This window comes from Stenella coeruleoalba, assembly GCF_951394435.1.
Source record: "Stenella coeruleoalba genome assembly, chromosome: 6".
NCBI lineage: Eukaryota > Metazoa > Chordata > Mammalia > Artiodactyla > Delphinidae > Stenella > Stenella coeruleoalba.
Window position 1 is genome coordinate 61922501 of NC_137151.1, and position 22080 is coordinate 61944580.

Sequence of the window (22080 nt, forward strand, 5' to 3'; positions counted from 1 at the left end):
GTTTTGTTAATTCACGTGTTTGTGCCTTTCCATACTGTAAGTGAATTCAAACATCATCCACTTCAGCTACTTGGGAAATACTTTCATGTAAAATATATTCTATCCTCCTCCCTTGCTGTCCTTTCCCCTTCTCTCCTTTTCTCTTTTATAACCCCTCCCTTTTCTTCCCCTCCGAAGTGTGTGTGTGTGTGTGTGTGTGTGTGTTTGTGTGTGTGTGTAGATGTGTCAAAGGAAAAAGAAAGATGGAGAATGAAGGAGAGAGCGCGAACATGTGCTTATGCCTTTCTTCCTGTTAGTTATAGTTTCTCTTGACACTGGATAGATTCTTGCAATAATTATTTTCCAGTCTGAAGGCAAAGATCCCGTGATACTAATATCAGTACCAAAAGCCTAAAAGTCACAGCTAGGAAAATCTCACAGTGTAGATGGCCTTACATATCACAGCCATGTCAGTTACTGCAGGACCCAATTTTCATAACGTCCTAATGCAATATCAGAAATCTTTTCACTGATTTCTATGGAATATTAAACTCAGTACGTTCTTCCCCAACCTCGCCTGCGTTAGCTTGCACTCCCTCTCCTCCCCCAGCTGCCAGTAGCTTGCTCCTCCCTGTCCCTCCAGGTAAATCTTTTGAAGATTCTCTGGTCTTCTGCTCCTTGCCATAGCAAAACCACTGAGAGGAAGCTGCCAGTGGTTCTGCTACCGATGTCAGCAGCATGTCTGCTCCCTAAAGCGAGAAGTAGAGAAGGAGACAGGGTAAGTCTAAATTAACAGTCCTACTTTGAACTTCTGATAGCATTAAGTTTGGGCTAACTTAAGAAATTACTTAAAAAACATCAATCCACCACCACAAGATTGGACTTGTCCACTAATTAAGATACGGAGTTAAAAATGACTGCACCCACGTCGCCCTCCATGCAAATGTGTCTCATGGACTTGCTTAGAATGAAAAGGATGTCCTAGAGATAAGTGTAACTTAGGAAGCAGGAGACTGAGTGTTTGGTTTTAATATCTGCAGAGCTTTTAACTTTATATTTATGTGGGGAAAAATGGCTGAGTTTTCATTCTGTTTTTCATTGGTTGTGTAGAATGCAAACATTTTGAATCTGACATTAATCAAGGCTTGTTGTTAGCAGTACATAGCATATACATGCAACTAGAGCTGTCTTTAATATAATCCTTTTTTGTTCCTAATAACAGTGGAAAGGTGTCTTAGGTTGACATAATCTGTTTATTTGGAGATCCTTCCTTCTATGTCTAATCATGGTTTAGTTCACCTTTCCTTTTTGGAACCAGGCTTGTTGATCCAGGCTGGCAACTTTTGTTTTCCTTCTTTTGAACTACAGCTAAGTCTCCATTGTCCAGGCAATGAATGAATGGCCTCCTACTTAATGACACTGTAGGAGATAAGGAAAAATGAATTGTTTGCTTTTCAAGTTTTTTTAATGCAAAAACCATATGGAAATGTTTCCAGGTCAAATCCTTGGGAAGGTGGTGGGAGGGTGAGGTACAAGCACTGAGGAATTGAGGGGAGCCAGCAAAAGATCTAAACTGGGCTGTAAATGATTTTCAGTGTGGATAACCCACCCAGGAAAAATGGAGACGTGGCTGTAGTTCTCCCTGAGTGCTTTGTTTTGTTTCAAAGTGTGATATTCTTTTTTATTTTTTAGCATGAATAATTGAATGATTTTATTTTAGACTTTAACAACTCTGCTCCACTTTTTCCTGGTGTCAAGACGAGCAACACTGGCTGCATTTTGAACTTTTCTCTGATTTACTTTTTTCCACACAGTTTCTATTTGCTTCTCTTTATCTGCTAAATTACAAGTAACATTTTAAAAAATACTTACTCTGACTGTACACAGGCAAAGAGCTTTTTCAATTCTCTTTTGTTATTTACTGTAAGTAGTAAAGCCTTTTTACCTTCAGTATAAATATGAGTTTATTCGGGAGTCTTAAAAGTTTCTACAAAACAGTGCATAATAACTATATTTATATTTTTCTTCTGATTTACAATTCAACTATTGTTTACTGTTTACAAAATTACATTTAAGAGAAAAGGAAATAAGCTGGGTACTTGAAGAATTTCAGTATATAAAGAGACAATTGAAGAATCTACATCTCATGGAATTCTGTTAAAAATAATAAGGAAATTAATTTACTTTAGGGAAATAGTAAACTTTATAATATTGGTAGTGAATGTTTATCAGCAAAGCAAAAATCACTACCTATGGTCATGTTTGTCCATTGCATAAACTCTCTTGAAAAGTTTAATTCTTAGTAAACTGTACCAGGTTTGGAGGGATAGTCCAGTTGCCACAGTAGTAATACTAAAGTGACCAACCAGAGTCATGCTATGGATGAACAAAGAATCTTTTCCTCTATTTTAGTGCTAATCGGTGATGGTCTTACATTTGGCAGAGCAGGTAACAGAGTGCAGCAATGATATTGGCAGAAAACAACAACTTCTGAATTCTTTTCTCACTCAAGAGTTGATTAAGAGAGAAATATACCAAAGGAAAAGAGCAGATAATTACCCACTTCCTAATTCTCCCAAATTCTTTGCCATTATTTACTAAGTTTCAGTATTTACAGTATCACCTTATAGATCTGTGCATTTCTGTCTTTTCTCTCCTATTATTTAGTTGAAATTCTTTTTGAAATCATTGTATTTTTTAAAAATAAATGTATTTTTATATGAAATCTTATATCATAGGTTTGGTGTGATAGTTACACATTTTAATATATTAAAATAAATGCATACCATTAAAATTTATGAATTCTACATATGTTCTACCTAAGCTCCTCTTGTATTTTACCAGTAGTACATAAGTCCCATTTTGTGAAACAGTGAAGTTCTCAGTTTCTTAGGTTTGATATTTCCTCTTCTTTTGTGCCATCTAGTTAAATTAAGAATACTGCTGAGTTTAATATACAGGCCTATATCTAATTAGGCTTAACTAGAAACTTTTTAACTAAGACTGGTGACACTGACAAAACTATCTCATTAAAATACACAAAGAACATATCTAATCCAAGAAACTGAGATTCAGCATGACTGATAAAGGTTTTAAAGACATCTCCTGAGAGGTGTTCTTTGATAATATATGTCTTGCTCTATCTGGAACATAGATGAGCTTTAAGTATACTTAACACAAGTTCTACCCATTAATTTCTGATAGCCTTAAAGATAATTAGCAGACTATTTAATATTGTAGATAGAATCTTGGAAACCATGTTTAACCAAGATAAATTTGGAAAGTTTACTAGCCTTTCTGTGCCCACACTTTTTATGACAGCTAATCCATTGTAAGTGCTTTCCTGCTCAACCATCAGATTAACCCATAATGCCTTTTAACAACTTTAGATTTTTTAAAAATCACTTTCAGTTTAAACCAAAGGCTGCTTAATAGGAAGGAAGCAGTTTTCATAAGTATTCTAACCTTTTTCTTCCAGAACTTGAAGAATCCAGACAGAAATGCCCACCCTGCTGGTATAAATTTGCTAACATGTGCTTGATTTGGGACTGCTGTAAGCCATGGTTAAAGGTGAAACATCTCGTCAACTTAGTTGTGATGGACCCTTTTGTTGACCTGGCCATCACCATCTGCATTGTCTTAAATACCCTCTTCATGGCCATGGAGCACTATCCCATGACGGAGCAGTTTAGCAGTGTGCTGTCAGTTGGGAACCTGGTAAGGCTCACTGAGGGTTACTCTACCCATTGAAAGAGTTCATGATTGCCTTAATGAATTTCACATATCAGTCTCAAATTAAATATGAATTAATTGTCGTATATACCTGGACAGCAAAAGTTCAGCATCACTTTTTTATAACAAAAATATACTGCTACACTTTAGCAGTGGAAGAGATTCAAAGATTTTATGTATAGTTTGATTTAGAATTAAATATAAATTGCCCATTCATTATAAAGATTATTATGAATTATGGAGGATATTGATTTATGATAAAATCCTGATGTGTTTCTCAGGTATTTAGAATAGATTCCTTCAGACATGTCTACATTTGCCAAACAAATTATAAAATACGCCAAGTCAGATAATTTTGAAATATCATCTGTTCATAACTGAAGATGGATTTTTAAGAGAGGAAACATCATAGAGGTTATTATTTCTGTTTGAATTTGTCCTATAAATTTAAGAATTTATAAATGATTAATTTTTGCATACATTTTTACTTAAAATTTTGTATTAACATTCATGGATACATGGTAGAATGATAGAAATGAAAGTAAAGTGGTCTTTTACAGAGAAACAAAATGAATAAATTCAGGCAACAAAAGTATATTAATATCAATATGAGGCTTATTAAGTTCTCATGAACCTCCCAACTTGATAAATGAACATATAAACAGGTTCTATATAGATAGTAAATAATATATTCTGAAGTATAATACACAATATTTTTAGGCTCTGAAGTAACCACTATTTTTTTATTATAATCCAGATAGCTCTTAACTGATAAAGTTAACATATATATGCTGACCACTTATTTTGTACCAGGCATTGTATTAAATGGTTTATGTAAAATCCCTCTCTCTAGGTTTCCACAAAGTCAGTCCTCAGGTAGATACTATGAATGTCTGCATTTTACAGTGGGAGAAACTATACCCATGAGAAATTCACAGAGCAATGGAAGCTCTGAATACTGTATCAGAGACTCTAAAAGATATTTCGGAGACTATTTTAAGCTCTGGCCCAAAATCACAAAACTTTAGGAAAGAACAATAACATTACCTAGTCCAAATTTTTTCACATATATAGGAATCACTTCAACATTATCTATAAAAAGTGAGCAAGAGATCAAAGAAGCGTTATGGAGGTGGATATTAGGAAACAACTCAAATGGGCTTAAGCAAAAATAAAGATAATTCATTACTTCAAGTAACTAAAGTCCATTTGGGCATAGATCCACATTTTAATCTGGCTAGATTCAGGTTCTCAGTCAATGTCATTGGGAGTTAGCTTCTTGCCAACTTTTTCCCAGTATGTTTTTTCATCTCTGGCTGGGTATTCTATTGATGGCATCAGTCTACCAAGTTTTATCCTGACACAGCTCTTTAAGCAGAAGGATTGTGCCTCCTAACTAGTGGTTCCAACAAAAGCCCAAGAATTGAATATCATTGGCCTGGTTGGAGTTACATGACCATTTCTAAGTCAGTCAGTTAATCTGATTCTAGGGTTAGAATGCCCTATTTGGCCAAACCAGAACCATGTCCTATCACTGGAAACAGAGTAAATGAATACAATTATGAAGAAGAAAATTAGGTCTACCATTATCAGAAGAAGAGAGAGTGGATGCTGGAAAGACGTAAACAACAAATGGACAGTTCAAAATAGGACTTGTCTTATGTGTTAAGGAAGATAATGAAATAGTAGAAAATATATAGACAGGATTCACATTCTTCTCAAGTACATATGGAATATTCCCCAGCATAAGCGATAGGTAGGTCATACAACAAGCCTCATTAAACTTAAAAAAATTGAAATCAAAGTATTTTTTCTCACAAAAATAGAATGAAATTAGAAATCAATAAACAGGAATTTGGAAAATTTATAAATATATGGAAATTAAAAGCAGACTTGTAAATAACCGATAGGTTAAAAAAGAAATCACAAGAAAAATCAGAAAATACTTTGAGATGAATGAAAATGAAAACACACCAAACTGAAATAGTGCCTAGAGGGAAATTTATGCTGTAAATGCCTATAGTAAAAAAATAATACTTCAAATCCATAATCTATATTTTCATCTTAGGAAACTAGAAAAAAGAAGAGCAAACTAAATCTTAAACGAGCATAAGAAAGGAAATAATAAAGAATAGAGTGGAAATGAATGAAATAGTGAATAGGAAAACATCAGAAAAAAATCAACAAACCCAAAAGTTGATTTTTTGAAAAGAGCAATAGAAATGACAAATCTTGAGCTATACTTACCAAGAAAAAGAGAGAAAATTCAAATTACTAAAAGCAGGAATGAAGAGGGGACATCACTATTGATCTTACAGAAATAGAAAGGAGTATACAGAGTACTATAAATAATTGTACCAACAAATTAGATAACCTAGAGGAAATGGAAAAATTCCTAGAAAGTAACAAACCACTGAAACTGACTCAAGAAGAAATAGAAAATACGAAAAAACTTATAACAAGTAAAAATTGAATTAGTAATCAAAAAATGTTCTCACAAAGGAAAGCCTAGGCCCAGATGATTTCTTTGGTGAATCCTACCAAATATTTAAAGAATTAACACCAATCCTTCACAAATTGTTCCAAAAAAAAAAAAAAGAGTAGAAGGAAATACTTCCCAAGAGTTTGGAATTTAAAGCTGACCAAGATGGAGAAATTGAACAAAGACTTTGGGCTTTCCTTTAAAACCCCAAAGGGGTTACACTTAAGGAGTGAAGGCTATGTCAGAGAACCAGAAGATTCAACTAGGACAAAGAGCAAACCAAAATAGCTGTGCCCTACTTAAGTATTAAACCTAACTACCATAAGTTCAGAGTGGCCAACCTATAATTTAACTTCCTGCTAGGACAAAAATCAGTACTTTTTAGAGGAAAATAATTGAATCAAAACTCTCTACAATACATTATTCACATCACATAAAAAATTACATGATATATGAAGAAATAGGAAACTGTAACTTGAGAGAAAAAAATACTCAATAGAAATAGATCCAGAGATGGCTGAATTACTAAAATTAGCATTAAAGGACTTTAGAGGACCTATTATAAATACATTTAACAAATTGAAGGAAAAAAATGGTCATCAAGAATAAACAGATGGAGAATATGAGCAGAAAAAATGGAAACTATATAAAAGAATTATCTAGACATTTTAGAACTGAAAAGTACAAATTCTAAAATGAAAAATTCACTGGATGAGTTTAAAAGAAAATTGCAGATGTCAGAAGAAAGTGTCAAACTTGAAGCAAACCAGTAGAAATTATCCAATTTGAACAGCAGAGAAAAACTTACAGGAAAAATGAACTAAGTCACACTAATCTGCAGAATAACATCAAGTGGTCTAATATTTACATAAGGGAGACTCAGAAGGACAAAAGAGAGAATGGAACAAAACAAATATTTGGAGAAATAATGGCCAAAATGTTCTCAAATTTGATGAAAGATATTAACTTAGACACCTTAATATTAAATTGTAAAATTTCAGTGAACATCAACAAGGATAAATATAAAATTAACTACATTGGGCACATCTTAGCCAAGCTGTGAAAGCAAAAGAAACTTTTAGAAGCAGCCAGAAGAAAAATATATATTATATACAAGGGATTAACATCTCGTCAGAAACAGTTCAGGCCATAAGAAAGTGGCCTGATGAAAAAAAGAAGTTAAAACATTATTCTATGGTGAAACTATCTATCAAAAACTAGTGTGAAATAAAGAATTTTAATATAAACAAAACCTTAAAAAAGTTGTTACACCTGAATTATGCTGCAAGAAATGCTAAAGGAAGTTCTTCAGGCTGAACGGGAAGAATGTATTAGATGGAAATTTGAGAATGATGGTCACTAGAAATGAATAAATGTGGGTGAATAGAAAATACTGTTTTTTTTCCCTTATCTTAATTTCTTGAAAAGACAACTGATTATTTAAAGCAAGCATTTATAGCATATGTAAGTATAAAATATATGAAAATATTAGCACATGTGATTGGGGTGGCCAAGATTTCTTGGAAAATAGACAAAAAGTGCTATACATTATTTAAATATTTATAGACTATTCAAACAATAGAATTCTACTCAACAATAAAAGGAGGAAAAACTGGTAATACATGCATGGGTGAATGTCAACTTTAAGTATTCAAGAGATATTTGGAAAAGTTAGCAAGACTCTCATGTTTCTGAGCTGGCCACCGAGGTAGAGAGCCATTCCATTTACTGAGTTAACAAATATCAGAAGAGAAGCAAGGCTGTGCAGAGAAAGTGATGAAATGAATTTTGGACCTGTTGAATTTGAGGTACCTGTGAGACAGTTATCCAGTGGAGATGTTGAATAAGGAAATAAGGATGTAGTTCTGGAATTCAGGGGATATGCTTGAATGGGAAAATAGATCTCAAAATGTAAAGTTATTGTAAAAAGAAAATTAGATTAAGAAGGTTGAGGACAGAAAGACCTCTGAAAAAATCCAGTGTTGAATGATTTGTTGGAGGAGGAAAAGCAACTGAGAAGTATCCAGGGAGATGTGGATCACTGAAGCCAGGACAGAAACTATTTTAAGGAACAAGGAACAGACAACGTTGTGAAAAACTCCTAAAGAGGCAAGCAAGATAACTATTAAAAGTTCAATTGAATTTATCAATGGCAGTTTCGGTTATGTTGGTGAAATTGGTTAAAGCAGTTTATGCTGCTGGCAGGTCAGGGGGGTAAGTTAAAGAAATGGAACTAGTGAGTACAGACAAGTACACAAACTCTTAACGAAGTTGGGCTATGAAGAGAAGACAGATGGTGGTAGCTAATGGGGGAAGTAGAATACAAGGAGAGTTTCTTTTATGATGCTGGTGGTAGTTTTAAGGTGGAGAGGGACTGAGTATCTGTTGATACTTGTAAAATCCCAAAAGGAAGCAGTCAGTAGCAGGAAGAGGTAGAAACTACAGGTTAATTGAGAAAGTGAATTCTTCAAGAAGTCCAAAGAAGATACATAATTGCAGCTGCAGAAATTAGAGCAAAGCAGTGACATGTCTTTAATTTTTAACAGGAAAAGAAAAAGCAAAGTATGGTGTGGATGTAAGTAGTTTGGTAGATATAAGGAAACTGAGTAAGTTCAGGTTGACTGACTTCCATTACCTCTGAGATGCAGAAGTACTGAGAGTGGAGAATAAAGAAAAATCGTTGAAGACACGTGGAAAATTTAAAATAGCTGTAGAGGAAGAAAATGGAGAATAGAGAATGCTGCTTCTCTTTGGCCAGGAAAATAATTTTTGTTTTTAAAAGCATCCTTAACATCTATAGGGCTAGTGGTGACCTTGTTTATTACAGCCAATATAAAGCCTTTTTAGCACCAGCCTTGCCTGCAGGGCCAAGGGAGGGAACCAAACTATTAGGTAATTATTTGGTGAGTTTTTGGAGGGCTAGGGAGAAGAATATTAATTTTATTGTCTTAATTCTTTATCACTTGATAAACCTTAAATATAGTAAACAATTAAATATTGATTTGAATACAAACCATTTGAGTATACTAATTTCCTGGACCCAAACCAATTTTTTTGTGTGTGTGTATGGTACGTGGGCCTCTCACTGTTGTGGCCTCTCCCGTTGCGGAGCACAGGCTCCGTACGCGCAGGCTCAGCGGCCATGGCTCACGGGCCCAGCCACTCCGCGGCATGTGGGATCTTCCCGGACCGGGGCACGATCCCGTGTCCCCTGCATCGGCAGGCGGACTCTCAACCACTGTGCCACTAGGGAAGCCCCCAAACCAATTTTTAAAACTCAGAATTGAATTGTGATTTGTTGGGACTAAATTAAATTGCTCAATAGTTATTTATGTTTTCAAGAGTTTTCACTTGTGTAATAAACATTTCTCCCTTAGGTCTTCACTGGGATCTTCACAGCAGAAATGTTTCTAAAGATAATTGCCATGGATCCATATTATTACTTTCAAGAAGGCTGGAATATTTTTGATGGTTTAATTGTGAGCCTTAGTTTAATGGAACTTGGTTTGGCAAACGTGGAAGGATTGTCAGTTCTCCGATCATTTCGACTGGTAAATTAACTGAGAGTAAACATAATGTTTTTATAAATAATTTAATTAGTAGTCACTCCTTTCTAGAAAAAAATTACAAGATTTCCCATAGCTTTAATATTATTTGAATATACTTCTAACAAAGCAGGTGGTAATTTCTTCTTCCTCATAGTTTTAATGCATAGATTAAGTTTATTCAAATGAACAGGAAATAGTTCTGTCCTTAGTAATTGAATGGCAAGGCTAATGGGGAGAGAGAAAATGGAGGTCATAGATAAACGCATATCAAATTAAACAACACAATATGTACCTCTCAGCTATATAGGGTTTGCTTACCCATGATAAAGCTTGGTTGGGGCTTTGGGTGGGCTCATCTTTCTACCAGAGGCTAAGGGATCATGGAGTTGCCCACTTTGGCCCCGTAGAAGCCAAGACCCGGGACTGGGTACAGTGTACAGGGAAAGAAGACAGAGCTCCTATACATCTGCTCCTTCAGCCAGGTCAGGAAGTCACCAAATACACTCTCTGAGAAGAGTTGCCTGTGTTATACTTTAATTTTAAAGAAAGGGTCTTTCATTTGATCTTTATATTTCAAAGTTTATGGATCTTTTACAGATGAGACAAAATATCACTTGACACATTGCCATTTGAAGTTTGGTATGTTTTATTGTGCTGTTTATTTGAGTTGGCTCTAACTTTTTGTGATTTATTTTGAAACAACAGAGATTGTATATAGTTAGTAAAGACAGATTCTTATAGGCAACTTATCTTAACAGTGATTAGTTTCAAGACTTTGTTGTGAAGTCTGTTTAGAAACTCCCTTACCACTTTCAAATTTGTGTTAAGATCCTTAGAGCTGTGATTTCCTTTCCTAGTCTTCATGGATAGCTGTAGATCTTAATTTGAAGCTAGAAGGATGCAAAAAAAAAACCAAAAAAAAAATTAGCAATGATTATATAACAAGTAAATATGGGCAACTACTTTTAAGAAGCTTAGTAAATCTTTGTGATAATGTGATGCAGTTTGGGGAGATAGAAGGCATAATATCATCAGTGTCTTGCTTAGTGTATCAGGCCCTTTTGCATTAATTATTCTCTGGGAATAAACTAAAATTTTTGGTTCTTATATCTGCTCCTTTGGGTCACTTAGTTGCCATTAAATAATGCACTACTCTTGACCTGACATTTACTGAAGCATCGGAAATAAAATGCTGCTGCTATTTAATGGTAAATGGTACTCTAGAGGCTTCTAATACAACCAATGTGTCAGGCACAGTAGTGGAGAGCCATTCACACTATAATGAGTTGATTAATTAAATCACTGAAGACATAAAGGTTGACAAAATACAGCTTTTTACTCAAGTCCAAGTATTTCTTCCTTGAATATAATAAATCTCCTTTAAAATACAGCCTAATATTACAACAAGCTACAGATATAGCAGTCCAGAGATTTAAAGAAATTAGTTGGTTTTTCTCTTGTACCTTATATAAGTGTTGTTTGCACTTGTGCATTTCAGCATTATATTTCAAGTACACTGAAAAATATATCCACTTTGGGCTTTTAAATAATGAGAGCCTCTACGTTTCTGAAAGAGTCTTTTCTAATTAATCACCACTAATGTTAGGTATCTCAGTTCCTTAGAGAAAAACAAAAAGAATAGTATAAATGCTTATGTAAGATTCAGGAATATTTGGTGAATCTTATTCTTTGAATGCTGATGAAAAACTGTATAATTATTTTATTTACAATATAAACTATTTCAAAATGAAAAATATCCCATGGTAACAAACTAATACATTTGCCAGATAATAGTTTGGCACATGAATAATCCATCACCTAAAATTGAGACACTGTAGACTTTTCCTACAAACAAATATGCAGATTCTTCAGAATGCAGAGCAGTAATGGCCTTCTTGCTTTTGTTTCCAGCTCAGAGTTTTCAAATTGGCAAAATCTTGGCCGACTCTGAACATGCTGATAAAGATCATTGGCAATTCAGTGGGGGCTCTGGGTAACCTCACCTTGGTGTTGGCCATCATCGTCTTCATTTTTGCCGTGGTCGGCATGCAGCTCTTTGGTAAGAGCTACAAAGAATGTGTCTGCAAGATTTCCAATGATTGTGAACTCCCGCGCTGGCACATGCATGACTTCTTCCACTCCTTCCTGATTGTGTTCCGAGTGCTGTGTGGAGAGTGGATAGAGACCATGTGGGACTGCATGGAGGTCGCCGGTCAAACCATGTGCCTTACTGTCTTCATGATGGTCATGGTCATTGGAAACCTGGTGGTATGTGGTAAAACATTTTTCTCATTTTCAGTAAAAGACAATGTAACCATGAAAAAGTATGTTCAACTGAGGAATGTTTTGAATGTTTTTTTTTTAAATCATTCTCAATTTTCATGATGGCAGGAGTCAGGTGTAGCTCAGACTATTGAAATCCACATGAACTCTTTTAAAATATTTCCTTATTCATTATTTTTATTTTTTCCAGCAACGTAAACTCTTAAAATGTCTTTTGAACCAAAGCTGTTCTTCATCTCTGTACCTCTTATTGATCATGGAGAGGGCCAGTTTTGGCTTTTATATTTCAGTTCTTGTACTAAAGCATGGAAGTGCCATGAAGAGCAGTCATTCATTTTATTTATAAGTACTAATAATAGTATCACTTGAAAATGTTTCAAATTTGGGTTCTCTACAAGTTGGAGTTTAAAAAAAATAGTGATAATCTCAGTCCATTAAAAGCACATAAGGTAATTGTTGCCTAGAAACTACAGTATGAACAAGTAACACTGACTCAAGAATCACTTGTTTATCATTTCTGTGTAAAATGAACCATGTCCAACATATCTCTGCTGAGTCCTGGAGGCATGGGAAAGATGATAGGAAGATATATATGGCATTGTGATATGACATTTACCTAAACAGGAGTAAAAATAGGAACTAGTAAGTGAAAAAATGTGAAAGTGAAGTGTTATATGTCAAGTTCACAAGATGGAAACTTTGCTTTACAGTGGCAAGGATGATCAGGCAAGGCTTTGTCAAGGAGTTCAGACCTGAAATATCTTTACTGAGATGTAAGATTTAGCTCGGTAAGAAGAAAGATAGACTGTCCCAAGCCAGGGAACAGTGGACCCAGTGGTTGGGGAAGAAAGGACAGTAGATTCTCTAAGAGGGATCAGGCTCTTATACTTTAAATATAAAGTTATTATACTAAGGTGCTTGATTAAGCCCCAGTCCAGTGGAATAGTCATAACCAATATTTTAAAGTATACAATTTATAGACTTAATTTCCTTTCACATCAAAGCAACTTCCAATTCCCCAGAGGAAAAGAAAAGGGAGGGGGGGAAAAAAGCAAAAGATTATCATTTATTTCTATTTATCCCAAGATTTCAACCTCCTCAGTATTAGCTTAGATAATTCTGACCTCTTCTTAAAATAACAACAAACATGAACAGTGTACAGTCCAGAAATATGAACAGTGGCCTAAAACAATAAACATTTATTAATTGTTTCATAGTGGGTCTGAAATTTGGGGGCACCTTATCTGGGTGCTTCTGGCTTTGGGTCTGTCATAAGGTTGCTGTCAAGATGTTGGCAGGGAATTCAGTTATCTTGACTAAGACAGGAGGATCAGCTTCTAAGAAGGCTCACTCTCATGGCTATTGGCAGGAGGTCCCAATTCCTCTTTGTTGGCTGTTAGTAGAAGGCTTCAGTTTTTCTCCACATGTATCTCACCATAGGGTTGTTGATTATTTCATGACATGGCAACTGGCTTCTCCCAGAGCAGGTGACACAAAACAAAGGGCAAGGAGAAAGCTCTCTTTATGTTCTAATCCTGAAGTCACGTACTGTCACTTCTGCCATATTGTATTCATTAGAAGCTAGTCACTAAAAAGAACTCACACTTAAGAAAAAGGGATTAGGCTTTTACTTTTGAAGAGAAGAGTATCAAATAATTTATATACATAAATATATATATATATATTTTTTGGTTTTGACCATGCTGCATGGCATGCAGGATTTTAGTTCCCCAACCAGGGATCAAACCCGTGCCCCCTGCAATGGAAGTGTGGAGTCCTAACCACTGGACTGCCAGGGAATTTCCCTGTAGATTTACTTTAAAGCCACCACAATTCCGAATACAACTTGCTTGCTTTCAGAAAAGTGCAATATTGCATAGAACAGAAAGAAATGGTCATAGGGTTAATAGAAAAGAAACAAAGAAAAGGTCATAGGTTTGATTTTAGATTTGATTTGATTTCATTTATATATTTGGCATACATTGGAAGAAAAGAATAAAAGGCAGAGAACAGAACCCTTTATGACAACAATGAGTGAGCAGATCAGACACAAGCAACAGGGAATTCATAGTGGGAGTAGTAGAAAGTAAATTTGGGGCCAAACTGTGTAGAGTTTAATTTATGAAAAGGCTGACTTTGCATAACAAAATTGGAGTTTTTCTGTAGGCAATTCAGAGCTACAGATGGCTTTTTATCAGGAAAGTGACAAAGAGCAAGTGGGATTTTGGTAGAATTCATGTAGCCAGAAAACACAGAGTGAACTTAAAGAGAAGGAAACACAACATATCACATGTCATCTATTAGTTTACTGAAATAAGACACATGTCTCTAACTGTACGGAAGATTCAAGTTGAAAGAGAATTTCAGGAAGTATCCATACCTATGGATGACATTTAATATTAATTTGGATGGCTGTATATGCATAAAAAGATATAGCCTATAAAATAATAATTTCCATCTATTGGCATAAATTTAAATTCTGTACCTTCAAAAAATTTTTTTTTTATTTTTGGATGCATTGGGTCTTTGTTGCTGTGCACGGGCTTTCTCTGGTTGCGGCGAGCCGGGGCTACTCTTCGTTGCAGTGCACGGGCTTCTCATTGTGATGGCTTCTCTTGTTGCGGAGCACGGGCTCTAGGCACACGGGCTTCAGTAATTGTGGCACGTGGGCTCAGTAGTTGTGGCTTGCAAGCTCTAGAGCGCAGGCTTAGTAGTTATGGCGCATGGGCTTAGTTGCTCCACGGCATGTGGGATCTTCCCAGACCAGGGCTCAAACCCATGTTCCCTGCATTGGCAGGTGGATTCTCAACCACTGTGCCACCAGGGAAGCCCTAAGTTCTATACATTTTTTTAAAAATTAAAGAATCTCCCCTTTTTTTTTTTTTTACTATAAGTTAAAAAATAGTCCTCCTTTTGTGATATCTTGGATATTTTTTCTGGAGTAACTAGGTAGTAATAGTATCTGTCATGTTTACCACTATTAAGGAAATGTGTTCATATCACATTTGCTTAAATAAGACTGACTGAAACTGATGCAGTGCCTCCTACAATCCTTCCTTCTCATCCTCACCAGAAAGGATAATGTCTGCCAAAGACAAGCTGACATAACTTCCTGTTAACACATGTAAACTTCTGTATGGTGCTCCACCACGAGAAGTGTGAGTAACCACTGCCTAGTCCACAGACAAGACAGAGGTTTGGCCACAGACTGCTTTTCCCCAGGCTATTATTCTTGGTTTGCTAACACTGTGGCCAGAAATCCTTTTATAGGTTCAAGGCAAGTGCTGCAGAAGGAAAATACGATTTTTTGAAGATTACCACTTCTAGAAGTAGCCACCGCAGTCTCGTCTGTGTCTAAGAGAAGGTGGAGCATTAGCATACAGGAGGGATGTGAAAGTTTTGGGTTCTTCTCACCAATTAGGAATCAGGATGGAGGGACTTCCCTGGCGGTCCAGTAGTTAGGACTCCACATTTCCACTGCAGGGGGCACGATCCCTGGTTGGGAACTAAGATCCTGCGCGCCCGTGGTGCGGCCAAAAAAAAAAAAAAAATAGAATCAGGATGGAGACAGTATTGATACGTGCAATATATTTCAATCCTGAATCCCAAATGGAAATTATTATTCCAAGAGACTGGGGGACATGTGAGTCATTTTCACTCAGTGAGCTATCAGGTCTGCCTATGACCACGTGTGAGACAGGTTTCCAGGTTTCAGTCCCTGAGTAAGCTAGTTGAACTGTATTCCCTTAAATTGCCTTTGATCACAACCAACACCTTGGCCAGTTGTTATGCAGATCAATCCCGTGGTAACAAAGGAGCCCTAGAAAGAGATTAGCTTGCTCACACAAACATTTCCAAGAAAAAAGATAAATTGAAAGATAGTATAACAGAGGGTAGGTTGTATCGTAGTATTAATAACAGTGATAATAACAGCTAAACTTTCTCAGGGGTTTACCATGTGCCAGCAGCTTTGTGAGAGCCACATGGATTTTCTAATTGAATCCTTACAACAATCTTGTAAGCTTAGCACTGGGAAAATTGACAGAAACTGGATTCTTACCCAACATTATAATTCTAATGAGAAAGGGGAGCAGGCCATATAGATATAACAGTAAATGACACAAGTAGATACCTGTTCCAATGCTTTGAAGAGGAACTATAAGTTGGATCTCACTCTGGGAAGGTTGATTGATATTTGTCAAGAAAAAGTTCCTAATAGAAAAGTTCATTAATAAACCTTAGGAAATCAAATCTAGAAAAAAAATTATAGTACCAAAATTGTTTTATAATGGATAAAACCCAAATGTAGCATTTAATTTTTTTCTCTTGCATCTGTTTTTTCATCCAAAAAGTAAATTCAAGGCAAATCACAATAAAATATAACTTTATTGGTAAATTTCTGATGTGAAGGAGCAGGTCTTAGTATGAATACTAGCAGACGTGGTATAGCAATTGAAAGATGTCAATATAGACTCACAGAATTATGTGCAGTCCTTGTTGGGTCTTATAGGTTTTTACCTTTCTTGCCACAATTGGTTAGACTAACTCGTACTGGTTAGACAAAGGAACTCTGAGCCTCATTAGCTTATTGGAAAGATAGAAATATAGCAAGAATGCAGCATCCTTTTCATTGGAGTTTTACTTAAAATTTATTCTGGGATTCCTCTTCTGTACTATTTACTTTTTGTCTTTGGATCCCTTCAGGGCCATATCCTTCTTTTTTGTTCTGTATGCTTGAATAGTCAGGGACTCATGAACATTATCAATCAAATTCTGAAAAAAATTATATTACTTGGTCTTGTGCCTATGGGAGTACTCTGTTCCTTAGTAAATTACCTCTTTTTGAGTGTACACAGTGGGTTTATGGTCACTAATCTTTTCACTCACTCATATCAGTGGGTCCTATTTTTGGAGACCCAAGTTATAGACTAATTAGTGGTCTCGAACCATTTCTTTATAGTATTTCCAACCACTGTATAAATCTAGTGGCCATTATTTTCTGAACCAAAAACTGGGAACTTTGATCTAGCAGTAGGTATATATATTTTTTTAATAGACAAGTTATCCAAAATGCAAAAATCGGTACAAACACATAAAAATAAAATCATATTTAAATATATTGGAATCATCTTTGGCTTCAGGAATAAAACTATAATAAATTATCAGTGTCCTGGAAAACCCAAGTTACATGGGGAAAATTCTTAACATCCCAATAAAAGGTTTTTTCCTTTTTCACTGTATAGATATCTAGATAGCTAAAATTTTAAATTTGGAATTGAACTTAATATAGAAGTTTTATGCAACAGTGGTTTCAGTAATTTTGCAATGACTAAAAAGGAATTAGTGTTAATAGTATTGTTTTATATTGGCCAGGTGTTTATTTCATTCACCTTTTTTTTTTTCCAGGATAGTTTACCATAAACTAGAAAGAATACCTATCAGCAAAAAGTGAGGTGTAAGAACAGTTTTGGAAAATTTGTAGTTCAGAGCAATAGAAGCAACAGAATGTTTTGATCACCAATTTTCCTATTGTGTTTTAGGTTCTGAACCTCTTCCTGGCCTTACTCTTGAGTTCATTCAGTTCTGACAATCTTGCCGCCACTGATGATGATAATGAAATGAATAATCTCCAGATTGCTGTGGGAAGGATGCAGAAAGGAATTGATTATGTTAAAAGAAAAATACGTGAATTTATTCAGAAAGCCTTTGTTAGAAAGCAGAAAGCTTTAGATGAAATTAAACCTCTTGAAGATCTAAATAACAAAAAAGACAGCTGTATTTCCAACCATACCACCATAGAAATAGGCAAAGACCTCAACTATCTCAAAGATGGAAATGGAACGACCAGTGGCATAGGCAGCAGTGTAGAAAAATATGTTGTGGATGAAAGTGATTACATGTCCTTTATAAACAACCCCAGCCTCACTGTGACTGTACCAATTGCTGTCGGAGAATCTGACTTTGAAAATTTAAATACTGAAGAATTCAGCAGCGAGTCAGATATGGAGGAAAGCAAAGAGGTAGGAATTTCTACGTCAGAAGATATTTTGGTGTTATGTGTGCTTTAAACTATCAGACTTTTAAAAATTATATTTTCTTTCTGTAAGAAAATAGGAAATATCTATTGACACAATTTCTATGGCAAAATTGGCGATAGATAAATTGACAGTACCTTAATATATAACTAGACAAATGATATGTTGACTCATTTTTTCAAATATTCACCATTTTGAATTATTGATAATATGAATATTCAGATTAATATGAATTTTTGCAGATTTTAAATAATTTTTGATTTGTGAACAGTGCCTCAGTTTATACACTTTCTTCCTTATAATTCTCTCACAATGGTGGTTTTTTTGTATGTACTAGAACAATACTTGGTGAGAGGGCAGTTCCAATTCTCATTTTGCTACATTCTTGGCTCTTATGGAATAATTTATAAACTGTGATCTTATTTAGTTTTCACAGGCATATTTATTAATGGAAGTATGATTGGGATATTACTTGATATTTACATATAGTTTCATGTTTCCTGAAGTAAATAATTTTTTAAAGGAAGTGAAGATAGTGATGAAGAATCAGGTTGAAAATGTTTTTAACCCTACTGAACCCGGTACATGCTCTCTAAACAAACAAAAAGCCTTGATACATTATAGAATGTAAAATTCTAAATTTACCAACTACAGTTAAGAGTCTTGGTAGTTTAAAGAATTCTTTGATTTACTAGAAGAGTATAAATACCAGGATATGTTCCTGGTTTGTTTATAGGTTAATAAGCACAGAGTTGGGAATAAAGAGAAGGAATTAAAACCTTGATGTTTAACTACACAAAAATGAAGACAGAATTCCCAACAATTAAAGCTTGCATAAACAAATAAAAATAACAACGAAAAACAAAGATTCATTCTTTTTTTGTCATTTGAAGTGATTGACAGGGAACAAAAATACCTCTATTATTATTCTCATCCTAAGAAAGATGATTTGGGGGAGTTTGAGATGCTGAAGGGTACAGTTTAAGTAGTGCAACAAAGTCACAAAAATTAGGGATCAGTTAATAAAATTATGAGCAAAAATATATTTCTAAGAAAGGAACCTTAGATATTTCAATCAGTATTACTATATTTATTCTATAAGATTACTGAAGAAGACGCTATTTCCATTTATTCTTGTTTGTAAGATAGGTAGTATTGCTAATTCAGTGATTACATAGAAGTAGATGTTAAATGTGAAATTCAGAGAAAGTTTAAATATAGGTACTAAAATTAGCATATAGGTAACAAGGCCATAGCTACTAGTTTCACAAAATAACAGATGAGATTAAAGGGGAAAATTTTAAAACCTTATAGCCTTGGACAAATAATTGCTGTAATTAGTTGAACTCAATTGTTCACTAATAAGATCATTATTTTAAAACTGACTAACATCTTAAGATCTAGTTAATAAAATGTTGGATAATAAGCATATTTGATTGGGCTATGCTGAAAGGGTGGGAACTAACTTCTGGCATTGTATATTACTAGAAACTAAAGTCAGCATTTGGAAGATAGAATTTGGTCATTAAATTTTAATATATATTCCCCTCTCATTATTTTGACATTATACCTAACAGCAAATAGCTCCCTTACAGTATGGAAGTCAATTTTTATTTTTAGCTAGTAAAAAATGTATTAACTAAGAATGAATTATGGAGAATCAAATGTTGAAGGCATCAGTCAATTTAAACTTCTGGCTGAGGATCTTTTGAGGTATGGTTAACTCATCATCCAGTCTTCCTAATTTTCAGAAATTTTAAAGCCTCAGACTTCTCCAAAGGAGCATGTATTTTGCCTCATCTCAAACCATTGTGTTTGACATTAGAGAATTATCTAGTTAAGGTGGGGCTTATAGAAGGAAAAATCCAAACTCTTCCCAGTTTCTCTTGTTACCATTGAGCTTTTTCATCTGTTTTCTGTTTGAGTTAGGTACTCCAAAGTAATATATGTGAAGTCAGTACTTTGGAATTGGAGGCAGAGAACTGATCTGGCAGTTGAAAGTAGACAGCATTATTTTATTGCTTTAGCTGTAGAGTCCTTTCAATACTTTCCCATCATAGTGATTGTTACTTGTGTGCTAAAATTTATTATTTGGTGAAATTTTTAATTATGGCTTTATATCAGACTTCCTAACTATAAGCTCATAGACAAATAAAGTATTAGAGCAATAGTCTAGGAAGGGACTATGTGCATGTTTTAATTTTTTGGTATTTTACCTTGTAACTCTACACTAGAAAACAAAAGAGAACTGACATAATTATTCAAGAATTGCAAATATTCCCACCTCAGATATCTTTTTAGTGTTCTGCCTTCAAGTTAGTTTTGTCTGGTCATTTTCTTAACTGGTAGGTTTGGATTGTGCTGTTAAATATCACATGTGGAGTATTAATAAATGGAATAAGGCTAATTGACATTCTTTTCTAAATGATTTGAAAAATTAAAGGAAAAAAACGGAGCACCTTTTAATTTTTGGAATGCCTAATGAATTCCTTTTTATAGGGCAGACTAACCAAGTGGACCCAGAGGTTGTTTAGGTGTTTGAACTAAATCCTCTTCTATTTTATCTTTGCCAAATTTGTGTGATTCTTTGACAGCTTTCTGTAGATTCTCTAGAGTATATTATTTTAAATTCATATCTTAATTATATGTTTTAACTCATGTTATTTTGACTATATATAATGTAATTCCTTTCATACTTTGTGATTTTGAATGATTGATTTTTCTTATAGCGTTTTAATAATGTTGAAGCCGCAATGATTATTTTTCAAAGTGAAATTTACTAGTGCAATATGGTGACCTTCACTGCTTACCGTTCTTACTTCTCACAGGGGTAAACTCAAGCTGGAGCCATCAAGAATGCAGCTCTGGTGTTTTTTAACCAGCCAGAGGCTCGTGCCACCACTTTTATCCAGGTTACCTAAGCAAGTTGTACATATATAAATATAATTAGTTTCTAAATGAATTTTGACTGGCCTGCATGTTACTCAGCTACATTCCTTGCCCATCCATTGGCAGTAAAATAAAAACATGCACAGCTGCTCTTATGCTGAGTCATAAAGCATGGTCAGGCAAGTCTGGCAACCCTAACTTTTTTTAAAAAATGAGTTAGCTGCTAATTTTCTTACATAGATTTTTATAGAAATTACATTCAGTGAAAAGTAAAAGTGCATGCCTTTATGAATTATTTAGTTACCATTTAACATTACAGAGTTTTGAACGTGCTAAGGGTCTAAAAGGAGAAATATAAGATACTCTTTGAAAAACTCTTGCAGAAAGCTTTCTCTCCCCTGCCCTTTCCTTAAATAAACAAAGCCCCAATGAGTGTACTTTGTTGGTATTTTTTTGTTCAGTGTCATATTAAATTTTTCTGAAGGGTAATCTGCAAATTAAAGCAATCCCTTATTCATGTGCAAACTTCCTAAAGGATGTTTTAATGTGATTAGAATGTAAATGAATTGGAATGTTATGTTTTGGCTGCTACCAGCATGGGTACAATTTTTATCTGCTTCATTTCAGAGAAAATGCCATCTCCCTATTTAGCAATTTACCAAAAGTTCTTTGTATTTAGAATACAATTCCCTTGGAAAATCTGTTGATATTTACCCCTAAAACTCTTGAGAATGAAAGAAAAGGAAATACATTTTATACACCAAAAGAAAGGAAGGAAGCAAGGAAGGAAGGAAGGAAGGAAATAAGTGTTATAGGTGGTATATTCATTCTGAAAAGAAATCTGGAATCCACTTTCTTCATCGTGTTGCTCCTCTGTACTTGGTGTTTTTGTCTCTCTTTTATTTCATCCAGACCTGCTGGGAAACTTTCTCTTGAAGAATATTATTTAAATATATCATGCACTGCAAGTTCATATAGGAAGAGAATCAGTATGAGCTTTTGCTCCTTTCGTGTTTATTAAATGAAGGGACCTCCTAGTCACGCAACTAAGGCGGTGAATGTAACACCTTTCTATGGGCTCCATTTGGAGGACCTTTCATTTCCTGATGTTGAAATCACAGTTTTGTGCTAA

At 34.8% G+C, this 22080-nt stretch overlaps 1 protein-coding gene across 1 annotated transcript in view; it reads left to right on the forward strand.

Annotated features, from left to right (window-relative positions):
* The window catches only part of LOC307187651 (sodium channel protein type 2 subunit alpha), a 91995-nt gene that overhangs the window by 35620 nt on the left and 34295 nt on the right, over positions 1-22080 (forward strand). Inside the window, exons 14-17 of the mRNA XM_079924027.1 lie at positions 3458-3696; positions 9571-9744; positions 11653-12009; positions 17565-18044. Coding sequence (XP_079780153.1) covers positions 3458-3696; positions 9571-9744; positions 11653-12009; positions 17565-18044 — 1250 coding nt within the window. The remainder of the gene's footprint in view (positions 1-3457; positions 3697-9570; positions 9745-11652; positions 12010-17564; positions 18045-22080) is intronic.